The sequence below is a fragment of the Neolamprologus brichardi genome, chromosome 3 (genome assembly GCF_056152115.1).
Source record: "Neolamprologus brichardi isolate AB-2024 chromosome 3, ASM5615211v1, whole genome shotgun sequence".
NCBI lineage: Eukaryota > Metazoa > Chordata > Actinopteri > Cichliformes > Cichlidae > Neolamprologus > Neolamprologus brichardi.
The window spans coordinates 53,527,839-53,549,903 of NC_142106.1; the positions used below are offsets into that span (position 1 = coordinate 53,527,839).

A 22,065-nucleotide genomic window follows, 5' to 3' on the forward strand; every position below is an offset into this window, starting at 1 on the left:
GGACTCGGACCTCTACGAGCGGCAGGTGGCAGCGCTTTCCCGTTGGGCAGAGGTGCTCAGGGGAAAACAGCGGCTCTTTGCGGAGAGAGAGCACGTCTTCGAGGGGACTCGCATGGCTCTGGGCGGACCTCGGAGACGCTGCGTTCCCCCACCTGCTGCCTCACCTGCCCCGGAGCATTTGCCGCGGAGAGCGGACGTTTCATGCCGCGGAGAGCGGACGTTTCATGCCGCGGAGAGCGGACGTTTCATGCCGCGTTTCGGCCTCTCCCTCTCTCGCCGCTCCGCTCCTCGTTCACACACCCGCCGCATCATTCGCCGGACCTCCACCTTCGCCACGGCACCGCGGCTACGCCTCCCACCTCGGCTCAATGGAGGCTACCGCGCCAGAGGCTCAGTGGTTTACCCCGCCCGCTTCCTCTTCCCGGAGAAAGCGGCGCACACGCCGTCAGGAATTGGACTATTTTCAACAACTCCCGGTGGTGAGTTCCACTAACTGTCTTCCACATCCGTCATCTGATTATTCACATAAAACACATAACAGATCCACCACCGATTCATGGGAAGTTTCCCTCCTGGATGATGTAGACTGGGAAGATTTTTTCTACTCTGCTCCCGCAAAGACTGTAAATCGTGGTGGCAGAAAAAACAGACCTATCCCAGATAAACCTGCCTGTATCACACACCCGGTCACTATTTCCACACCCATCACTCAGCCATTTCCCACCAGCACGGCAGCCCAGATTCGGCCTTCCTCCTCAGCCATTTCACCACCTCAGATGACTAGGGCCCGGCCTACACCCACACCAGTGCCAGCTCCCAGGAGGAGGGCAGCTGCGACGCAGTCTACCTCCACATCCGCTCTTGCTTCCCGGGTGGGGGTGACTGGTGTCCAGCCACCTCCCGTGCCTGTCCCAGCACCCAGGCTGAGGGCAGCCTCAATTCAGCCTGGCCTCCCTAGAGGCTTGGAAGAGCTAACCGGTTCACCTACTACTTCACCTCTTCATCCACCTCCTGATCCAGCCTTTCACGCCCTCGCACTGTCCCTGGTTAGGCTAGCTGAGGTGTCCCCTGCTCAGGCACCAGTCTTATTAGCCCAGTCATTAGCTCAGCCATTAGCTTCCCCACTCCAGTCGGCTCACACACCCGCTGTTCAGCTTTCACTCCAGTCAGTTCACTCACCTGCTCTTCAGCCTTCAGTCCAGTCCCCTGTCGTCCAGTCTCCTCCCGTCGTCCAGTCTCCTCCCGTCGTCCAGTCTGTCCCGTCGCCTCCCGTCGTCCAGTCTGTCCAGTCGCCTCCCGTCCAGTCAGTCCAGTCGCCTCCCATCCAGTCAGTCCAGTCGCCTCCCGTCCAGTCAGTCCAGTCGCCTCCCGTCCAGTCAGTTCAGTTCCCGGACCTGCAGCCACAGCACCCAGAGCCAGCTGTGAGCCCTCCTGCTTGCCAGCCAGGGGCCTCCGCGCCCGCTGGCCCGGCCGCTCTCCAGCCAGGGGTTTCCGCGCCCGCTGGCCCTGCCGCTCTCCAGCCAGGGGCTTCCGCGCCCACTGGCCCGGCCGCTCTCCAGCCAGGGGCCTCCGCGCCCGCTGGCCCGGCCGCTCTCCAGCCAGGGGCCTCCGCGCCCGCTGGCCCTGCCTGTCTCCAACCAGGGGCCTCCGCGCCCGCTGGCCCTGCCTGTCTCCAGCCAGGGGCCTCAGCGCCCGCTGGCCCTGCCTGTCTCCAGCCAGGGGCCTCCGCGCCCGCTGGCCCTGCCTGTCTCCAACCAGGGGCTTCCACGCCCGCTGGCCCTAAAGCTGTGGCTCCGTCACCCCCGGCTCCCGTGCCGTCGCCTGGTCCAGCCTCAGCCTCAGCTTCTGCTTCGCCTGGGTCAGACTAAGCCTCAGACTCAGCTTCTGCTTCGCCTGGGCCAGCCTCAGACTCAGCTTCAGCTTCTGCTTCGCCTGGTCCAGACCCAGCCTCTGCTTCAGCCTCTGCTTCGCCTGGTCCTGTGGCTGCCGCGCCGTCGCCCCAGCCACGTGCTGGACGTCTTTGCTGGCGCGGCTGCCCACCGGACCACCTCAGTGGCCGCCGCCGCCTTCCTCGCAGCCGCCCACCGGACCACCTCAGCGGCCGCCGCCGCCTTCCTCGCAGCCGCCCACCGGACCAGCTCAGCGGCCGCCGCCGCCTTCCTCGCGGCCGCCCACCGGACCAGCACAGCGGCCGCCGCCTTCCTCGCGGCCGCCCACCGGACCAGCTCAGCGGCCGCCGCCTTCCTCGCGGCCGCCCACGCGGCCGCCCGCCTGAACTGTCTCGTCTTGGCCGCCTTCCTCGCGGCCGCCCACCGGACCAGCACAGCGGCCGCCGCCTTCCTCGCGGCCGCCCACCTGAACTGTCTCGTCTCGGCCGCCGGCCACGCGGCCGCCCGCCTGAACTGTCTCGTCTTGGCCGCCGGCCACGCGGCCGCCCGCCAGACCTGTCTCGCCTCGGCCGCCGGCCACGCGGCCGCCCACCTGAACGGTTTCTGTTTTGGACTGTGTTCAGTCAGCCATTCAGTCCGTCCTTCATTCATTCAGTCAGTCGTCCAGCCAGCCAGCCATTTCCTACCTCTGTTCTGTGTGTTCACTCCATCGACAATAAATTACCCAGCGTCACCTACCTGCGAGTCCTGCGTTTGGGTTCCTTCTTCCTCGCCTCCACTCCGCGACCCCTGACAGATGAAGCACATTTCCTTGTAATTCATCCGTTTTGTTCCTAAGAGATTGGACATTGGCCAGAATCATAGAAGGCAGAGGAACACAATTCTTCCTCCAAAGTTTTCTTACACGCTGATGCAAGCCACCTTTCTTTCAGCGTTTTCTCAAGCCGCGGGGCTTTCCAAACTTAGTCTTTGACTGGGCGAATAAATCCTCACCAAGAATCACATCTGTCTGAGCATTAGAAGAGTCGTACATAGACGAACAAGACCACCGTAATCCAAGTAGCTCCTCGCGTGTATAAGTGATTGTCAGTGAGAGTGAATGACTCCAGGTGAATATCGCCAACAACAATAAAACTAAGGTGTAGAAGATCTCCATCTCGGCAAAAAGTTAAAACCACGGTTAAGAACAGAGTTAAAACAAAGTTAAAAACAAAAAGAAAAAGAGAAAGAAAAAGAAAAAAAGAGAAAGAAAACGCCAATAAACACCTGCTGCAGGTCGCCACAAGAGCAGCGCCCTCTGAGCCTCCTATTTTCTCTCTCTTCTGTTTAACACAGAGACAGTTTTATTAGCCTGAACAGATCAGCCGAGACATCTCAGTCTGAAGCCGCTCGAAACCAACAACCACCACAGAGGACAGACGACCAGAGCAGACGTTAGTGCCAACAGACAAAATGTAACACACCAAGTTACCATTTCTCTCATATATTTTAATATATATACTCTGCATGTATACACACTCAGGGTGGTGTAGTTACGTTCCCAGGGAGGTAAAAGTGACGCAGCAAAACATTTACACAAACGAGCCACTGCGGAAGTTTACAGTGAAGCAGACGTTGCTGTTTGAACCCAGATTCAGTCAGTGCAGAGGCCGTTTGTGTTTCAGCAGAAAGAATCGACTTCCACCTTGATGAGGTTGATCTTTTTTGTCCTAACCGTTAAGGTTAGGACAAAAAAGAAGTAAGGCAGGGCGCTCTACTCATTAATGACAGCAGGTGTGAGGTGACGTTTTCCTCCTCCGAGTCACAACTTCAAAAACAAAGACTGAACATGAAACGGCTGCAGGGTAAAGATGGGATTTGTCTTATTTCACTTCTGGGGATGTTCTGGGAGTAAACAGGAGTCTGGCTGCGTAGCTAACCACCTCTCGTACACACACTCGCTCTCCAGTTGATGAAGGTTTAAGCGTTACTCAGGGCGTCCACACCTGGCAGGACTTTACCCTCCAGCAGCTCCAGGCTGGCTCCGCCTCCCGTGCTGACATGGCTGACTTTGTCTTCTGTGTTCCACTTGGCGCAGCAAGTAGCGGTGTCACCCCCACCGATGATTGTGATGCAGCCAGATTTGGTCACCTCGACCACTTTGTCCATCATGTTCTTCGTCCCTTTGGCGAAGTTGTCCCACTCGAACACACCGACAGGACCGTTCCACATGAACTGCTTGGCCCTGCCGCCCGCCTCTGCGTAGGCCTTAGAGCTCTCGGGTCCACAGTCCAGACCCATCCAGCCGGCGGGAATGCCAGCAGCAACTGTTTCAGTACCAGTGGCAGCATGTTCGTCGAACTTGTCAGCAGTGACGAAGTCGACGGGCAGCGTGATCTTGACTTTGTTCTTCTCAGGTTTGGCCATCAGGTCTTTGACGATGCCGGCGCCCTCCTCGTCATACAGGGAGGTACCGATCTCCATGTTGTTGAGGACTTTGAGGAAGGTGAGTCATTTGAGTCTCGCTGTATGAGAGTCCAGTTATTACTCAATATTTATGGATGATGTTCTTTCAGTGTTGCACTTTGTAGACGCTCCCTGAGCCAAACAGCCAGCTGCACATGGACCAGCTGACATTGCCCAGCATTAGAGGCGGGTGTAAAAAAATGGATTTTCCTATTTAAATGGTTTTAATTTGAATAAAGAGAAGTTGGTTCATTCAATCCTGAATCGATGTTTAATATAAATGTATTTTGCCAGAATCTCAGGTTCAAGCTCCCAAAAGTATTTCAACAACAATCAAACAGATAAAACAGTAAATGAGAGCAGCTAAACACACAAAGATGGAAACACAGAGCGTGCATCGTTCACTCGACAGCACGTACACGGACACGCAATTGGGGCTGAAAGTGGACAGCTCACAGATCCTGAAGCTGCAGGTTTCATCTGTCTCCAACCAAAACTGACTGAACCAGCAGCAAAAGAAGATCCAAACTACGCTTTACGTTTGATGAACATCGTCATGAATTCTCTCTGACTTTGACGTTTACTTCCTGCACAGCTCTCTCTCTCTCAGTGTACTTCAAGAACAGTTTACCTTCAAAAATCTGTTTTCTGCATTATTCACTGCTTATTACGCACCAGTCTGCTGTTGTGTTCACTGCTGTCGGCCTCCGAAAACAAAGCCTCATTTCTGCTGTTCAATACTGAAGAAATTTAAACCTTTTAAATGATGACAGATTACAAACTCTCAGCTGTGTCTGTAATCAAACCTCTGTAACTTTGCTTCACTTCAGCAGCATCAGGTCATGTTCACATGTTGATTCATGGTTTGCTTCAGTTTTTGATTGACTGCAGAATATTTTGAAGGTTATCTGCTATAAAAAGCCAAAACAGGAAAATCTGCTTCATGTGTTTCTGTTTGATCCTCAGTGACTTTGACACAAAGGCCTCTGCTGTGATGATCACACCTCTGATCAAGTCTCACAGTGTCAGCTTTGTTTCTATACATATGGATATGTGCTGATAAATGATCAGAGTTATAATATTTCCCACTGTCTGCTGTGTGCCGTGACCTTTGACCTGCTAAAGACAGTCAGCTGTGGATTATTCATTGTTGTGTCTGATACTTCGAACTGTGAGGAAGAACACTACACAGTTAATCAGGGTCCCCTCTCTCTGAATCAGGAAAGGTGGGCAGGCCGCGTGTGGGCCGCGGGCCACACATTGAGTATCACTGTTTGAAATGTGAACATTGTTCTGCTGCAGTCAATGGACTAAACCAGAGAAGAAGAAAACAGACTTTACCATGAAGATCCTCAGTGTGGATCAGTATAATATCAGCCTGATGTCTGCAGTTTAGTGTCAGCACAACTTTCACATCATATTCATCTCAGCACAACTAAAACATGCTGACTGACCTCAGAGTTTCAAGTCCACATCCTGGACTCTCCAGGAAACCACACAGATGCTTCACTCCTGAATCATGCAGGTTGTTGTTGGAGCTCAGGTCCAGCTGTCTCAGATGGGAGGGGTTGGACTTCAGTGCTGCTGCCAGATAATCACAGCTGATCTCTGACAAACCACAGTTCCTCAATCTGTATAAAGAATGAAAGATGTAAGTTTATTAGACAAAGTGTGAGCTTAAAATCATTCAGTGTTTCATCATCTGTTCAGAGCTGAAGAAGGTTCAGAATGTAGAAGTTTAGAAAATGGAAACTCCAAACAGCTGAAGCCAACAGGAAGCAGCTTCAAACAAACACAACAAGAGAAAAAACTCTGAAAGTTTCACATTAAAGTCGTACATTTATCATAAAAACAGGACAAAGACTTGAAAAAGTCGTGTTTTTCCTTCCAGGAACCACAAGGCTTCACTTTTAAAGGTGAAGTGTGAAAGAAATGGACATATTTGAAGTCCAACACCTTTTTCCAGTCACATTATTAAAGCAGACAAACTACAAGCTCATTTTCATTCCAACAAGTCATCTTCTGACATGGAATAACAACACTGGTCTCTATGTGCAGCTGGCTGTGAGACCAGTGCTCAGGGAGCATCTACAAAGTGCAACACTGAAAGAACATCACACACTAATTTGCTTCCAGCACTTTCACACAAACATCTACTGTCATTATTGTCACCAAACTCTGTGGATCCTTTATTGCAAATTAAAATGGGATCAAATGGTCAGACAAAAGAGGGTTATGAGGAAATATGATGAAATGTTGTGTATTAGCAGCAAGTTATTGAATCATTTTCTTCAGGAACCAAACAAAATGATTGGCAAACATGTTTTTACAAACTCAGTGTTGGACTTGGATCAGCAGGATAAGCTGATGTTTAAAGGTATTTTTTTTTAATTTCTTTTTTGTCCCACAAGGGGAAATTAGTTTAGCAGCAGGATAAAAATAAACAGAACAATACTATAAAATAATAATAACAATAATAATGATAGAAAGTTCAAGGACAATTATTTGCCATTAAGGAGACAAGACGCAGTAGGGATAAAAGAGACCTGGAGTCTTTTAGTCCTCCTCACAGGTACTCTAAAACGGCAGCTGGAAGGCAACAACTCAAACTCACTGTGAAGTGGATGGTTCACACAATTAATAATAGAATGAGCCTTTAAAGCACTTTTCTATTGTAAATGGCCAAAAGTCCATCTTGCCAGTGCCCTGAAATTTTGCTAGCAGTTTTTACCAGAAGTCCCAACCGATTCTTATTCTTCACCGTCAGGTTACCAAACCAGGCAGCGATACAAAAAGACATCACAGATTCCATAAAACTTCTATAAAACAAAGACAACATCTCAGATGAGACATTAAAAGATCTCATTTTCCTTAAAAAGAGCAGTCTTTGTTGAACTTTTTTAGTAGTGGCATCAGCATGAGATTCAAAACACAGTTTATGGTCTGAGGCTGGCCCAGGCGAAGCAGCAGCCGAAGCTGAGGCAGAGGCTGGCCCAGGCGAAGCAGCAGCCGAAGCTGAGTCTGAGGCTGGCCCAGGCGAAGCAGAAGCCGAAGCTGAGTCTGAGGCTGGCCCAGGCGAAGCAGAAGCCGAAGCTGAGTCTGAGGCTGGCCCAGGCGAAGCAGAAGCCGAAGCTGAGGCTGAGGCTGGCCCAGGCGAGGCAGAAGCCGAAGCAGAGTCTGAGGCTGGCCCAGGCGAAGCAGAAGCCGAAGCAGAGTCTGAGGCTGGCCCAGGCGAAGCAGAAGCCGAAGCAGAGGCTGAGGCTGGCCCAGGCGAAGCAGCAGCCGAAGCTGAGTCTGAGGCTGGCCCAGGCGAAGCAGAAGCCGAAGCCGAAGCTGAGTCTGAGGCTGGCCCAGGCGAAGCAGCAGCCGAAGCTGAGTCTGAGGCTGGCCCAGGCGAAGCAGAAGCCGAAGCTGAGTCTGAGGCTGGCCCAGGCGAAGCAGAAGCCGAAGCTGAGTCTGAGGCTGGCCCAGGCGAAGCAGAAGCCGAAGCTGAGGCTGAGGCTGGCCCAGGCGAGGCAGAAGCCGAAGCAGAGTCTGAGGCTGGCCCAGGCGAAGCAGAAGCCGAAGCAGAGTCTGAGGCTGGCCCAGGCGAAGCAGAAGCCGAAGCAGAGGCTGAGGCTGGCCCAGGCGAAGCAGCAGCCGAAGCTGAGTCTGAGGCTGGCCCAGGCGAAGCAGAAGCCGAAGCCGAAGCTGAGTCTGAGGCTGGCCCAGGCGAAGCAGAAGCCGAAGCTGAGTCTGAGGCTGGACCAGGCGACGGCACGGGAGCCGGGGGTGACGGAGCCACAGCTTTCGGGCCAGCGGGCGCGGAAGCCCTTGGCTGGAGACAGGCAGGGCCAGCGGGCGCGGAAGCCCCTGGCTGGAGACAGGCAGGGCCAGCGGGCGCGGAGGCCCCTGGCTGGAGACAGGCCGGGCCAGCGGGCGCGGAGGCCCCTGGCTGGAGAGCGGCCGGGCCAGCGGGCGCGGAGGCCCCTGGCTGGAGAGCGGCCGGGCCAGCGGGCGCGGAGGCCCCTGGCTGGAGAGCGGCCGGGCCAGCGGGCGCGGAGGCCCCTGGCTGGCAAGCAGGAGGGCTCACAGCTGGCTCTGGGTTCTGTGGCTGCAGGTCCGGGGACTGAATCGACTGGACGGGAGGCGACTAGACTGACTGGACTACAGACTGGACAGACTGGAGGACGGGAGGAGACTGGACTACAGGGGACTGGAGGACAGGAGGAGACTGGACTACAGGGGACTGGAGGACAGGAGGAGACTGGAGTGAAGGCTGAAGAGCAGGTGAGTGAATTGACTGGAGTGAACGCTGAACAGTAGGTGAGGGAACTGACTGGAGTGGAAGCTGAACAGCAGGTGAGGGAACTGACTGGAGTGGAAGCTGAACAGCAGGTGAGGGAACTGACTGGAGTGGAAGCTGAACAGCAGGTGAGGGAACTGACTGGAGTGGAAGCTGAACAGCAGGTGAGGGAACTGACTGGAGTGGGGAAGCTAAGGGATGAACAGAGGTTGGCGATGCTGATGGCTGAGCTAATGACAGAGTTACCGAGGGGGATAAGATTGCAGCCTGGGCTAATAAGGCTGGTGCCTGAGCAGGGGACACCTCAGCTAGCCTAACCGGGGACAGTGCGAGGGCGTGAAAGGTTGGATCAGGAGGTGGATGAAGAGGTGAAGTAGTAGGTGAACCGGTTAGCTCTTCCAAGCCTCCAGGGAGGTCAGGCTGGGTTGAGGCTGCCCTCAGCCTGGGCGCTGGGACAGGCACGGGAGGTGGCTGGACACCAGTCACCCCCACCCGGGAAACAAGAGCGGATGCGGAGGTAGACTGCGTCACAGCTGCCTTCCTCCTGGGAGCTGGCACCGGTGTGGGTGTAGGCCGGGCCCTAGACATCTGAGGAGGTGAAATGGCTGAAGAGGAAGGCCAGATCTGGGCTGCCGTGCTGGTGGGGAATGGCTGAGTGACGGGTGTGGAAATGGTGACCGGGTGTGTGCTACTAGCAGGTTTATCCGGGATTAGTCTGTTCCTTCTGCCACCACGATTTACAGTCTTTGCGGGAGCACAGCAGAAATAATCCTCCCAGTCTACATCATCCAGGAGGGAAACTCCCCATGAATCGGTGATGAGTCCCTTAGTTAATCTGGGTGAAGTGTCAAATGAGGAGGGTGGAAAACAGTTACCGGAACCCACCACCGGGAGTTGTTGAAAATAGTCCGTGTTATGGCGGCGTGTGCGCCGCTTTCTCCGGGAAGAGGAAGCGGCCGGGGTGAACAGCTGAGCCTCTGGCGCGGTAGCCTCCATGGAGCCGAGGTGGGAGGCGTAGCCGCGGTGCCTTGGCAAAGGTGGAGGTCCGGCGAACGAGGCGGCGGGTGTGTGAACGAGGAGCGGAGCGGCGGGAGAGGGAGCGGCCGAAACGCGGCATGAAACGTCCGCTCTCCGCGGCAAATGCTCCGGGGCAGGTGAGGCAGCAGGTGGGGGAATGCGGCGTCTTCGAGGCCCGCCCAGAGCCAGGCGAGTCCCCTCGAAGACGTGCTCTCTCTCCGAGAAGAGCCGCTGTTTTCCCCTGACCACCTCTGCCCAACGGGAAAGCGCTGCCTCCTGCCGCTCGTAGAGGTCCGTGTCCGCTGGGTTCCAATCGTGTCTTCGTGGCACGGGTCGTGTCATTCTGTCAGGGGTTGCTGAGGCGAGGAAGAAGGAACCCAAACGCAGGACTCGCAGGTAGGTGAAGCTGGGTGATTTATTGTCGATGGAGTGAACACACAGAACAGAGGAAGGACATGGCTGGCTGGCTGGACGACTGACTGAATGAATGAAGGACGGACTGACTGACTGGCTGACCGAACACAGGCGGAAACAACAACATAACCTCAATGACACGACAAAGAATGAGTAGAAACAGAAGACTTAAATACACAGACTGATGAGGATGATAATGAGAGACCGGTGAGTACACAGCTGAACATAATCTGGCTAATGGCACGAGACGAGCTGACACAGGAACAAACAGGAAGTGAAACAGGCAGTGGTAAAATAAACTGAACACGAACAAAACTGAAAGCACTGGGTCGATGACCCAGGAACCCTGAAAAATATATTTTAATATATATACTCTGCATGTATACACACTCAGGGTGGTGTAGTTACGTTCCCAGGGAGGTAAAAGTGACGCAGCAAAACATTTACACAAACGAGCCACTGCGGAAGTTTACAGTGAAGCAGACGTTGCTGTTTGAACCCAGATTCAGTCAGTGCAGAGGCCGTTTGTGTTTCAGCAGAAAGAAACGACTTCCACCTTGATGAGGTTGATCTTTTTTGTCCTAACCGTTAAGGTTAGGACAAAAGAGAAGTAAGGCAGGGCGCTCTACTCATTAATGACAGCAGGTGTGAGGTGACGTTTTCCTCCTCTGAGTCACAACTTCAAAAACAAAGACTGAACATGAAACGGCTGCAGGGTAAAGATGGGATTTGTCTTATTTCACTTCTGGGGATGTTCTGGGAGTAAACAGGAGTCTGGCTGCGTAGCTAACCATCTCTCGTACACACACTCGCTCTCCAGTTGATGAAGGTTTAAGCGTTACTCAGGGCGTCCACACCTGGCAGGACTTTACCCTCCAGCAGCTACGCCTCCCGTGCTGACATGGCTGACTTTGTCTTCTGTGTTCCACTTGGCGCAGCAAGTAGCGGTGTCACCCCCACCGATGATTGTGATGCAGCCAGATTTGGTCACCTCGACCACTTTGTCCATCATGTTCTTCGTCCCTTTGGCGAAGTTGTCCCACTCGAACACACCGACCGGACAATTCCACATGATCTGCTTGGCCCTGCCGACCGCCTCTGCGTAGGCCTTAGAGCTCTCGGGTCCACAGTCCAGACCCATCCAGCCGGCGGGGATGCCAGCAGCAACTGTTTCAGTACCAGTGGCGGCATGTTTGTCGAACTTGTCAGCAGTGACGAAGTCGACGGGCAGCGTGATCTTGACTTTGTTCTTCTCAGGTTTGGCCATCAGGTCTTTGACGATGCCGGCGCCCTCCTCGTCATACAGGGAGGTACCGATCTCCATGTTGTTGAGGACTTTGAGGAAGGTGAGTCATTTGAGTCTCGCTGTATGAGAGTCCAGTTATTACTCAATATTTATGGATGATGTTCTTTCAGTGTTGCACTTTGTAGACGCTCCCTGAGCCTCACAGCCAGCTGCACATGGACCAGCTGACATTACCCAGCATTAGAGGCGGGTGTGAAAAAATGGATTTTCCTATTTAAATGGTTTTAATTTGAATAAAGCGATGTTGATTCATTCAATCCTGAATCGATGTTTAATATAAATGTATTTTGCCAGAATCTCAGGTTAAAGCTCCCAAAAGTACTTCAACAACAACCAAACAAATAAAACAGTAAATGAGAGCAGCTAAACACACAAAGATGGAAACACAGAGTGTGGATCGTTCACTCGACGGCACGTACACGTACACGCCGTCGGAGTGAAAGTGGACAGCTCACAGATCCTGAAGCTGCAGGTTTCATCTGTCTCCAACCAAAACTGACTGAACCAGCAGCAAAAGAAGATCCAAACTACGCTTTACGTTTGATGAACATCGTCATGAATTCTCTCTGACTTTGACGTTTACTTCCTGCACAGCTCTCTCTCTCTCAGTGTACTTCAAGAACAGTTTACCTTCAAAAATCTGTTTTCTGCATTATTCACTGCTTATTACGCACCAGTCTGCTGTTGTGTTCACTGCTGTCGGCCTCCAGAAACAAAGCCTCATTTCTGCTGTTAAATACGGAAGAAATTTAAACCTTTTAAAATGATGACAGATTACAAACTCTCAGCTGTGTCTGTAATCAAACCTCTGTAACTTTGCTTCACTTCAGCAACATCAGGTCATGTTCGCATGTTGATTTATGGTTTGCTTCAGTTTTTGATCGACTGCAGAATATTTTGAAGGTTATCTGCTATAAAAAGCCAGAACAGGAAAATCTGCTTCATGTGTTTCTGTTTGATCCTCAGTGACTTTGACACAAAGGCCTCTGCTGTTAGGATCACACCTCTGATCAAGTCTCACAGTGTCAGCTTTGTTTTTATACATATGGATATGTGCTGATAAATGATCAGAGTTATAATATTTCCCACTGTCTGCTGTGTGCCGTGACCTTTGACCTGCTAAAGACAGTCAGCTGTGGATTATTCATTGTTGTGTCTGATACTTCGAACTGTGAGGAAGAGCACTAAACAGTTAATCAGGGTCCCCTGTCTCTGAATCAGGAAAGGTGGGCAGGCCGCGTGTGGGCCGCGGGCCATACGTTGAGTATCACTGTTTGAAATGTGAACATTGTTCTGCTGCAGTCAATGGATTAAACCAGAGAAGAAGAAAACAGACTTTACCATGAAGATCCTCAGTGTGGATCAGTATAATATCAGCCTGATGTCTGCAGTTTAGTGTCAGCACAACTTTCACATCATATTCATCTCAGCACAACTAAAACATGCTGACTGACCTCAGAGTTTCAAGTCCACATCCTGGACTCTCCAGGAAACCACACAGATGCTTCACTCCTGAATCATGCAGGTTGTTGTTGTAGCTCAGGTCCAGCTCTCTCAGATGGGAGGGGTTGGACTTCAGTGCTGCTGCCAGATAATCACAGCTGATTTCTGACAAATCACAGCTCCTCAATCTGTATAAAGAATGAAAGATGTAAGTTTGTTAGACAAAGTGTGAGCTTGAAATCATTCAGTGTTTCATCATCTGTTCAGAGCTGAAGAAGGTTCAGAATGTAGAAGTTTAGAAAATGGAAACTCCAAACAGCTGAAGCCAACAGGAAGCAGCTTCAAACAAACACAACAAGAGAAAAAACTCTGAATGTTTCACATTAAAGTCGTACATTTATCATAAAACAGGAAAAAGACTTGAAAAAGTCGTGTTTTTCCTTCCAGGAACCACAAGGCTTCATTTTTAAAGGTGAAGTGTGAAAGAAATGGACATATTTGAAATCCAACACCTTTTTCCAGTCACATTATTAAAGCAGACAAACTACAAGCTCATTTTCATTCCAACAAGTCATTTTCTGACCTGGACTAACAACACTGGTCTCTATGTGCAGCTGGCTGTGAGACCAGTGCTCAGGGACCGTCTACAAAGTGCAACACTGAAAGAACATCACACATAGAAAAGACAGAACAAAGTTTTAGTTGTTTTTAAATTGTGCAGAAACGAAACTACACTAAGCTCAATTATGTGACAGACATTTCATCCCATGTCAGTTTGGCCTCATCCTGGGCCGGATTATCCAGCACACACTCTGACCACAGGCCCAGGGGCCACGCACAGCTGGGCTCCATCCAAGAGACAGGAAACAAACCAACACAATAATAAAAAGCACCATGTCATCTTCTTACATCTTCAAGACAAACATAGTAAAACATTTGTTTCCTGATAAAATGATGTGACAGGTAGAACAGAGTAAAGTGGTGGTGTTACAGCCTTTCTCCCCTCTGCTGCCGAGGCTGTTAGTCTCTCCCAAACTCAGCTACAGGACTTCCAAATGAATGAAAGCAGCAGAAGTGGCTTTACAAATGAAAGAGGAAGAGGAGAAGAAGAGGAGAGGGAGGCCACCCTGACCATCCCTCCAGCTGAAAACATCACACTTCCATTAAAGTTGGAGAGAAAATGTTGAGCAGGATGAGCTGCTGGCTAATCTGGAGGCTGTAGCAGCAGCTCACAGTCACAGTGGATTTCCGCTCATGAAAAAGCTCTGGCTGCTTCATTTCTCATCTCATACCAGAGACTTTAATGCTTCACTGAAGCTGTACTGTGATGCTTCCATATTCCAGTGAGGCCTCCATAATGATTTTAGCTGTTCCGTACACACACTGTGTGCCCTGTATGGCTCAAAGTCTCTGCAGCCTGTTTTTATCTGCTATCATCAGATCTTCATCATCCTCATTCACATCCCTCACACACTCTACAGCCTCATCAGCACTGACTTCATCTTCACTGACTGATGGAGCACAACATGAACCTGTGGAGGCTGAAACACTGTCCTGTCAAACATCTCCCCGTCACCACTCCACTTCTGTCAGCCTTTAAATGAACCCTGCTCAAGTCTGTCACTTCTGTTTGGAGCCAAAAGAAAAAACTGTTGTTCAGTCGTTTGGAAAGACAACATTTCTGAAAGCATTCAAACTTCTTCACATTTGTCTTCAGACACATCCTGAACATTTAGGAACTAAAGAAAGTTTCAAACATCAATCAAAGACCTGAAATATAGAAAAACTACAACAGCCGCAGTCAGTGAACTCACCTCAGAGTCTCCAGTCGACAGTTTGGACTCTCCAGTCCAGCACACAGAAGCTTCATCCCTGAATCCTGCAGGTTGAGGTTGTAACTCATGTCCAGCTCTGTCAGATGGGAGGGGTTGGACTTCAGAGCTGAGGCCACAACTTCACAGTGAAACTCTGAGAGTCCACACCGAGTCAGTCTGTGATGATAGCAAATATAAAATGTGTTATTATAAAAGCAGAAAATCTGCATTATAAACACAGACTGAATGTATATGAAGACAAAACAGAGTGAGGTCATAATCTGATGAATCTGCTCTTCACATCTGTGCTTCAGCTCCTCTTACTGTGTTTGACATGACACAACGATTGAGTCTCTCTCAGACCTGCAGACTTTTCATGAGAATCTTTGTTTGGCTTTAATCTGCAGATGAAGGAGGAAGATGGTGTCACATTTAGGCTTCCATAATGTCCACAGTCTGTCACTGAGATCTGATCCAGAGTCAGAGTGAAGACACACATTTGGACTGTTTCCTGTTTTGAATCTGACCTCAGAACATTTTGAATGAGTTCAGCTCAGTGAAGAGTTCCAGCTGGAAAGATGATCTCTGTTTGCTACCTGCTGTCAGGTACGACTGTTCACGTCCACACGCAGGAAAAACCTGCTGACTGTTACCAAACGGAGCAAAAATCTCATCACTGGACAATAATGATGAATGAACTCAGAGCTGCTGATATCAGATCTGATTTCAGGGGAATTAAACACAGAAATGATTGGCTCATTTTAGCTTTCTGAGCCTTTATCTGCTGGTGTGTCGCTAGTTGGCAGAAAATGATTTGTATTCCTGTTCAGGGCTTCAGTGTTTATGAGTCCAGATCCAGGTGACAGCAAGTCAAAATTATGTTACCTGTCTGTGTCCAGCAGCAGCCTGTATTCACTTTGAATATTGTTATCACCTGACATGGATCAGTTTGTCTTTGATTGGTTTGTAAATGTCACTGTTTCCATTGGACCTGAGTGACAGTACAAAGACAGAGAGGGAGAGAAAGGAGAGAGAGGATGGAGACAGCAAAGAGAGAGCAAACACAAACAGGTGAGAGTGGACAGGTGACCAAGGTCAGCAACCAATCAGAGAGCTTCTGTTTGACCCACAGTCACTGATGATGACTGCACATAACCAAGCAGTGTGTTACTCTGATATCAAATATGGATCCTGTTCTTATAATAATGATCATCAGATGATATTATTGTGTTATTTTGTAGCTGAATACGATGTTTGTGTGATTATCAGTGAAAGAAGCAGTGAGGAGGATGGAGAGAGAGAGAGGACAGAGGGTGAAGTTAAAAACACTAAAAGGATTTTTCATGGATTTCATGGATGATTTGAGTGATTTCCAGCAGGACACTTAAACATGTCAGTGGACATCCTAAAGAACATATTCACTGATATGAAACGTGTCATTGAACAGGATTAATATCAGTGGAAACATGGTGGAAACAGCTGTGACTGCATGGATGTGACACACTTCAAATCTGTTCTCCACTCTTGGATTTGGGATCCATGGAGCTGCTGCTGAGTCTGTACAATAAAGGATGGTGTGGAAGGTTGCAGCGTATGGACACAAACACTTTGTGGTTACAATCTGATTTTATTTTCAAAATTAAACTACTAACCTACACTGATCAATGATGTTAATGACCGCATCTGGACTCACCCAGCCTTTCTGCAGTTCCTCACAGCTGGAATCAGTCTGTGTCGTCCCCGCTCTGATGTTTTGTACTTCTGCAGGTCCAACTCATCCAGAACCTCCTCTGACATCTGCAGCATGAAGGCCAGAGCTGAGCACTGGATCTCAGAGAGTTCCTTCTCTGATCTGTTCTCTGACTTCAGGAACTCTTGGATCTCCTGATGTACTGAGAGGTCGTTCATCTCCATCAGGCAGTGGAAGATGTTGATGCTTCTGTCAGGAGAGAATTTATAACTGTTCATCTCCTTCAGGTTGTTGATGACTCTCTGGATGGTTCCTGGACTGATCTCTGTCTGACCCAGCAGACCTACTAAGAGTCTCTGGTTGGACTCCAGACAGAGGCCATGAAGGAAGCGAACAAACAGGTCCAGGTGGCCATTTTTATTCTGGAGGGATTTTCTCATGACTCTCTTCAGGAAAACATCAAGAAAAGAGTTGCCTGCATCATCATCATCACTGTGATCGTCATCACTGTGATCGTCATCACTGTGATCGTCATCACTGTGATCGTCATCACTATCATCGTCATCACTGTCATCGTTCCAGTCTCTCCCCAGGAACTTCTTCAGCACCTCTGTCTTCCTGTTGGTGAAACAGTGGAACATGTAGACAGCAGCCAGAAACTCCTGAATGCTAAGATGAACAAAGCAGTAGACTGGTTTCTGGAAGATCACACACTCTCTTTTGAAGATCTCTGTACAAACTCCTGAGTACACCGAGGCCTCTGTCACATCCAGACCACACTGCTCCAGGTCTTCTTGGTAGAACATGATGTTTCCTTTCTCCAGATGTTCAAACGCCAGCCTCCCCAGCTTCAGAAGAACTTCCCTGTCAGCCTCCGTCAGCTCCTGTGGACTCGTCTCATGTCCCTCATGGTACTTGTTCTTCTTCCTCTTTGTCTGAACCAGCAGGAAGTGTGAGTACATGTCAGTCAGGGTCTTGGGCAGCTCTCCTCTCTGCTCTGTAGTCAACATGTGCTCCAGAACTGTAGCAGTGATCCAGCAGAAGACTGGGATACTACACATGATGTGGAGGCTCCTGGATGTCTTCATGTGGGAGATGATTCTGCTGGACAGCTCTTCATCACTGAATCTCCTCCTGAAGTACTCCTCCTTCTGTGCGTCAGTGAAGCCTCGTACTTCTGTTAGCCTGTCAACACATGTAGGAGGGATCTGATTGGCTGCTGCAGGTCGGGAAGTTATCCAGACGAGAGCCGAGGGAAGCAGATTCCCCTGGATGAGGTTTGTCAGCAGCTGGCTGACTGATGACTTCTGTGTGACATCAGACAGCAGCTTCCTGTTGGTGAAATCCAATGAAAGTCTGCTTTCATCCAGGCCGTCAAAGATGAACAAAAGCTGAGAGACAGCCAGCTTCTCTGCTGTGACCTTCTGTAATGTTGGATGGAAAACATGGAGCAGCTCCAGAAGACTGTACTGCTCATCTCTAATCAGGTTCAGCTCCCTGAATGAAAGCAGAACCACCACACTGACATATTGGTTCTCCAAGCCCTCTGCCCAGTCCAGAGTGAACTTCTGCACTGAGAAGGTTTTTCCAACACCAGCCACGCCGTTGGTCAGAACCACTCTGATGGGTCTCTGTTGGTCAGGTAAGGCTTTAAAGATGTCCTGGCACCTGATTGGAGCGCCATGGAGGGCGTCCATCTTGGAAGCTGTCTCCAGCTGCCTCACCTCATGTTGGGTATGAACCTCTTCACTCTTTCCCTCTGTGATGTAGAGCTCAGTGTAGATGGTGTTGAGGAGGGTTCTACTTCCTGTTTCATCACTTCCTTCAGTCACACGTTCACATCTCCTCCTCAGACTGATCTTATGTTCATCTAAAACCTCCTGCAGACCAACATCTGCTGAAAGAAAGAAAAACAATGAGACTAAAGAGAAAGAAAACTCTTCAATGTCTGAACAACACAAGAAGTCCAGTTTTCAGAAATGAGTCCATCAGCAGACAGATGTTCAGTCTTACTTTGTACACAGCTGCTCTGACTGGCTGTCTGCAGTCCAGCTGTGGATCTTTCTCCACACTGGGGACAGCAGGAGTCTCCTGATGAAGCAGACTGGTCCCAGTATGAGGAGATGCACTGTCTGCAGAACCAGTGTCCACAGCTGGTAGAGACTGGATCCTTCAGGATGTCCTGACACAAAGCACAGCAGGATGGCTGCTCCTCCTCACAAACACCACTCCTCTTCCTCTTCCTCCCTCTGTGAACACATTTCTTTATCACTAAAATCATTGACTGTTAGTGACAAACATCCAGATTTGATGACACTGTGCAGAAGCTCTGATGGTGACACAGAAAAGTCAAAGTGGAGATAATTCTGTCCACCTTTGATTAGACTCATTATAAAAAGGAAAAAAAGTTTTAACACAGTCATGTTTCCAGTTCACTGACTTACATTTATTCCATGGACACTCACTCTAACCTGAACCACAGCTACAACCCAACATTGTTGAGGCCTCATCTCCTCCTTTCCTGACTGTAGAGGTTAAATATGCAACAACCAACAAATAAAAGAATTTGGTTCATTTCAAAGAAATTCACATGGTGACCAAGTAAAGTAATCGTAGTAAAGGAGACAACATCCCATTGATGGTGGGATTATTTGAAAGATTTGCTTTAGTCACGTCACCAAATGCAGTTGAACCACCCGTGGAGCCATGTTTGACCATTCTACCACTCTGAGCTCTGCTTTTTAATCATTTTATTATTATCAGCATTCATTTATTCATTCTTTGGAGGGGGGCTATTTCCTAATGCCGCCCTAATAAGGTGATGTTCAAGGGGAAATATAACAGAAACTCTTTCAGTGTTATTCATGGATAAATTAACAGATAAACTGTGAAGAAGAAAAAAACTGAGATTTAAAGGAGAGCGTGAGAAACTTGATCATCCATCCTCATAATACATGTTTATCAGTATCTGCTGTGACCATACTGCAGTAATAACTACAAGTCTACATTTCTGTGACTGTTGATCAATCACAGCAGGAATCTGAGCTCATCTCTGCACACAGAGCAGCTTCAGCTCTGGGATAAACTGCTCGCTTCACGTCCTTCTCAACTCACAGACACTCATCCTGATATTTTCCTTTAACATTTGATGGTATGATTCATCTGAGTTTACACTTTATCTGCATAAATACAGAAAAACAGACCCAAACACCATAAACCATCAGTTTCACCATGTAGAATATATTGTTGTTTCCTTGCTTTTAATTCAGAGAAAAACTCTGATTTTGATTTTCTCTGTTCTCTTTGCCACAGCCCATCCCAGCAGCAGCTGAAGCAGCTGACTGTCACAACACCGAATAACACTTTAGGACGAACGTCTTGATGCATTCTCAATCATCCAGGAAACTAAATCTCCAAAAGTTGATTCTGTTCATCTTGACGTAGCGTAAATGTGGTTATCCCAGCTGGACTTTTGTCAAAGCTGGAAAGGCACCTAAAGAAAGCTCCAGCTGATCCAGGAGAGAAGGACAACCGCTGCCTAAGAGAAAACCTGTAGTGATCCCGTATGTGTCAGGAGTAACGGAGCAGTTGAGATGCATTTTTTCTAAACACCGGGTCTCTGTGGCTTTTAAACCCCAAAACACGCTGCACCAAAAACTGGTCCACCCCAAGGATCGGGTCCCCCGACACAAACAGAGTAACATAGTGTTCGCTGTTAAGTGCAGGAGGGTTGCCAGGATTTATACATCGGGGAAACCAAACAACCTCTGGCTACAACACAGAAGAGCTACCTCGTCAGGCCAGGACTCTGCAGTCTATTTACACCTACAGGCCAGTGGACACTCTTTCAAGGATGAGGATGTAACATCCTGGACAGGGAGGAACACTGGTTGGAGGGCGGAGTCAAGGAGGCCATTTACGTGAAAAGGGAAAGACCATCTCTGAATGGAGGAGGGGCCTAAGGGTACATCTGTCACCATCTTAAAATGCTGTGATTGCAGCAATTCCCCAACTCTCTGTGAATGGGACTCATGACCATTAATCAGTGGTTGTTGATCAATGGTCATGAGAATTTGCATAATTAAGATTAAGGAACTGACCTCCCAGCCCATTGTTCCTTCAGTGGGCTGGTTTCAGACATTATGCAAATGTCCTGTTTATAAGATTGAAACCTGCAGTCAGCTGAGACTGAAGACGTCACCTGGATGATGACGAAACGTTTCTCCCACAAAACGCTACGTCCAGATGAACAGAATCAACTTTTGGAGAAAGTTGAATCAGTATTTCAGCTTTAAGAGGGTATTTTAACACAAACATCAGTCCTTCTACTTAAGTATGTTTGACACTTTGTTTACGCCTAAATTAACTTTACTGTTAACGAGTTTTTATGTTTCTGTAATCCACTAGTGTGTTCATTCTTTTTCAATTGAAAACATATTTTTAATGATCAAATATAATTATTTTTGTTATTTGTGGATTTTAAATGTCCTTGACAGAGACAGATGATAATCATTATCCTGCACTGTGGTCTCAGGTTTGGTCGAGCTAGCACAAAGAATGGCTGGTTATGTTGAACTTCCTCCTGGAATCTACAACTGATCTGACATTGTGGCACAAACACAGTAAACAAACACTACGAGCACCTTGTTTCATGTGCAGTGGCTTTCTTCTCATTCTGTTACTGAACACTGCATGAAAAGCCTCTCACTGCCAGCATCCTTCCAGCCCCACGACAACAAGACCAACTCACATCTTCACAACACCAAGAATTTTTCCCCTTTTCTTTGGAGAAACTGAGAAGCCAATAGGATTGTAGCTCAAACTTGCCCACAGTCCTGCTTCATCACTGCTCACTCCTACCTGTGTTGGTGCTGAGTGGACGGTCATAGCCTGCTGCTAGCATGAATGCTAAATGTACTGCTGTGGATGATCAGCAGAAAAAGATGTTGTCAGTTTGACTGTTTGCTGTATTTAAAGTGTTTTTCTCAGTTCATCTGTATTCAAAGTGCATTCGGGGCTTTAGCTGACAGCTCTTTGTGCTAACAAACTAAACTCTCTTAGTTTAAGCCAACAGACTTTACCAAACACAAAGCCTGCTGCTGCCTCCATGGGTTAGCTTGTGTGACTGGTGTTTACACCAATGGAATCTAAATCACACTAATGTGTCCTCCAAGGTGTTTGGTGGGAGCACTGAGTGAAACATAAGAGCTCTGGTAAAATAACAAACAGGGCTGTGAGAGCAACTGAAGTGATAAAAATACTGTTTAAAGATAAAATAACAATTTGATGTTCTCTCGTCACCTAACAAAGTCCAAACCCTGTGAACTATTTTAGCTTTAATAATTGTGGATTCAGGTATCCTGAACCCATCTTTGGACATTTGTAATTAAATATTTTAAAACTCCATCAAAGACTCCTGATGTGGCTGTTTGGAGAAGGAAAAGAGGGACAAAGTGGAGCGTCGAGCTGAGGCTTCATTCACTGCAAAACCTACAGTTATATTTTCTTATTTCTGCTGTTTGCATGTTCACAGCTGAAATAAAGCTGCCTCTTTGACTTCATCCTGTTGTGTTTGGGTCCAATCCTGCCTTCCACACAGCGCTACAGGACAAAGTCTAATATTTTTATCTTTTTAATGAATCTTTGGTCTAATTTATCCAGGAAAACACAAACATGTAAAGGAGTCATCACAGTTCTCTGACCTCGTTGGTCCAGGTTCACCACTGAACTCTGGAGGGTGATGTATGGACCAGTCACTCCTC

The 22,065-nt window shown here is 48.8% G+C and overlaps 2 protein-coding genes and 2 pseudogenes across 3 annotated transcripts; all 4 read right to left on the minus strand.

Moving 5' to 3' along the window:
• Nucleotides 1–3,630: 3,630 nt before the first annotated feature.
• Nucleotides 3,631–4,372, minus strand: LOC148105828 (phosphoglycerate kinase 1 pseudogene; annotated as a pseudogene).
• Nucleotides 4,373–5,769: 1,397 nt separating this feature from the next.
• On the minus strand, nt 5,770–22,065 carry LOC148105829 (protein NLRC3-like). Of its 2 annotated transcripts, XM_087838972.1 has the most exons (6): nt 22,006–22,065; nt 18,317–18,552; nt 16,307–18,200; nt 14,614–14,790; nt 12,811–12,987; nt 5,770–5,965 (listed from the first exon to the last, which is right to left on the minus strand). In XM_087838972.1, the coding sequence occupies exons 3-6, from the start codon at nt 17,998–18,000 to the stop codon at nt 5,770–5,772; spliced, it is 2,244 nt and encodes a 747-aa protein (XP_087695098.1). In that variant the 5' UTR covers nt 18,001–18,200; nt 18,317–18,552; nt 22,006–22,065. The 2 variants fall into 2 exon arrangements, with proteins under 2 accessions (XP_087695098.1, XP_087695097.1); XM_087838971.1 differs by lacking the exons at nt 5,770–5,965; nt 12,811–12,987; nt 22,006–22,065 and having other exon boundaries at nt 14,610–14,790; nt 18,317–18,584.
• On the minus strand, nt 7,103–9,978 carry LOC148105830 (uncharacterized). Its single transcript, XM_087830773.1, has 6 exons — nt 9,280–9,978; nt 8,650–9,207; nt 8,494–8,592; nt 8,286–8,427; nt 7,231–8,120; nt 7,103–7,153 (listed from the first exon to the last, which is right to left on the minus strand). Exons 1-6 carry the CDS (start codon nt 9,976–9,978, stop codon nt 7,103–7,105), a joined length of 2,439 nt encoding a protein of 812 aa, XP_087686899.1.
• LOC148105831 (phosphoglycerate kinase 1 pseudogene) lies at nt 10,664–11,394 on the minus strand (annotated as a pseudogene).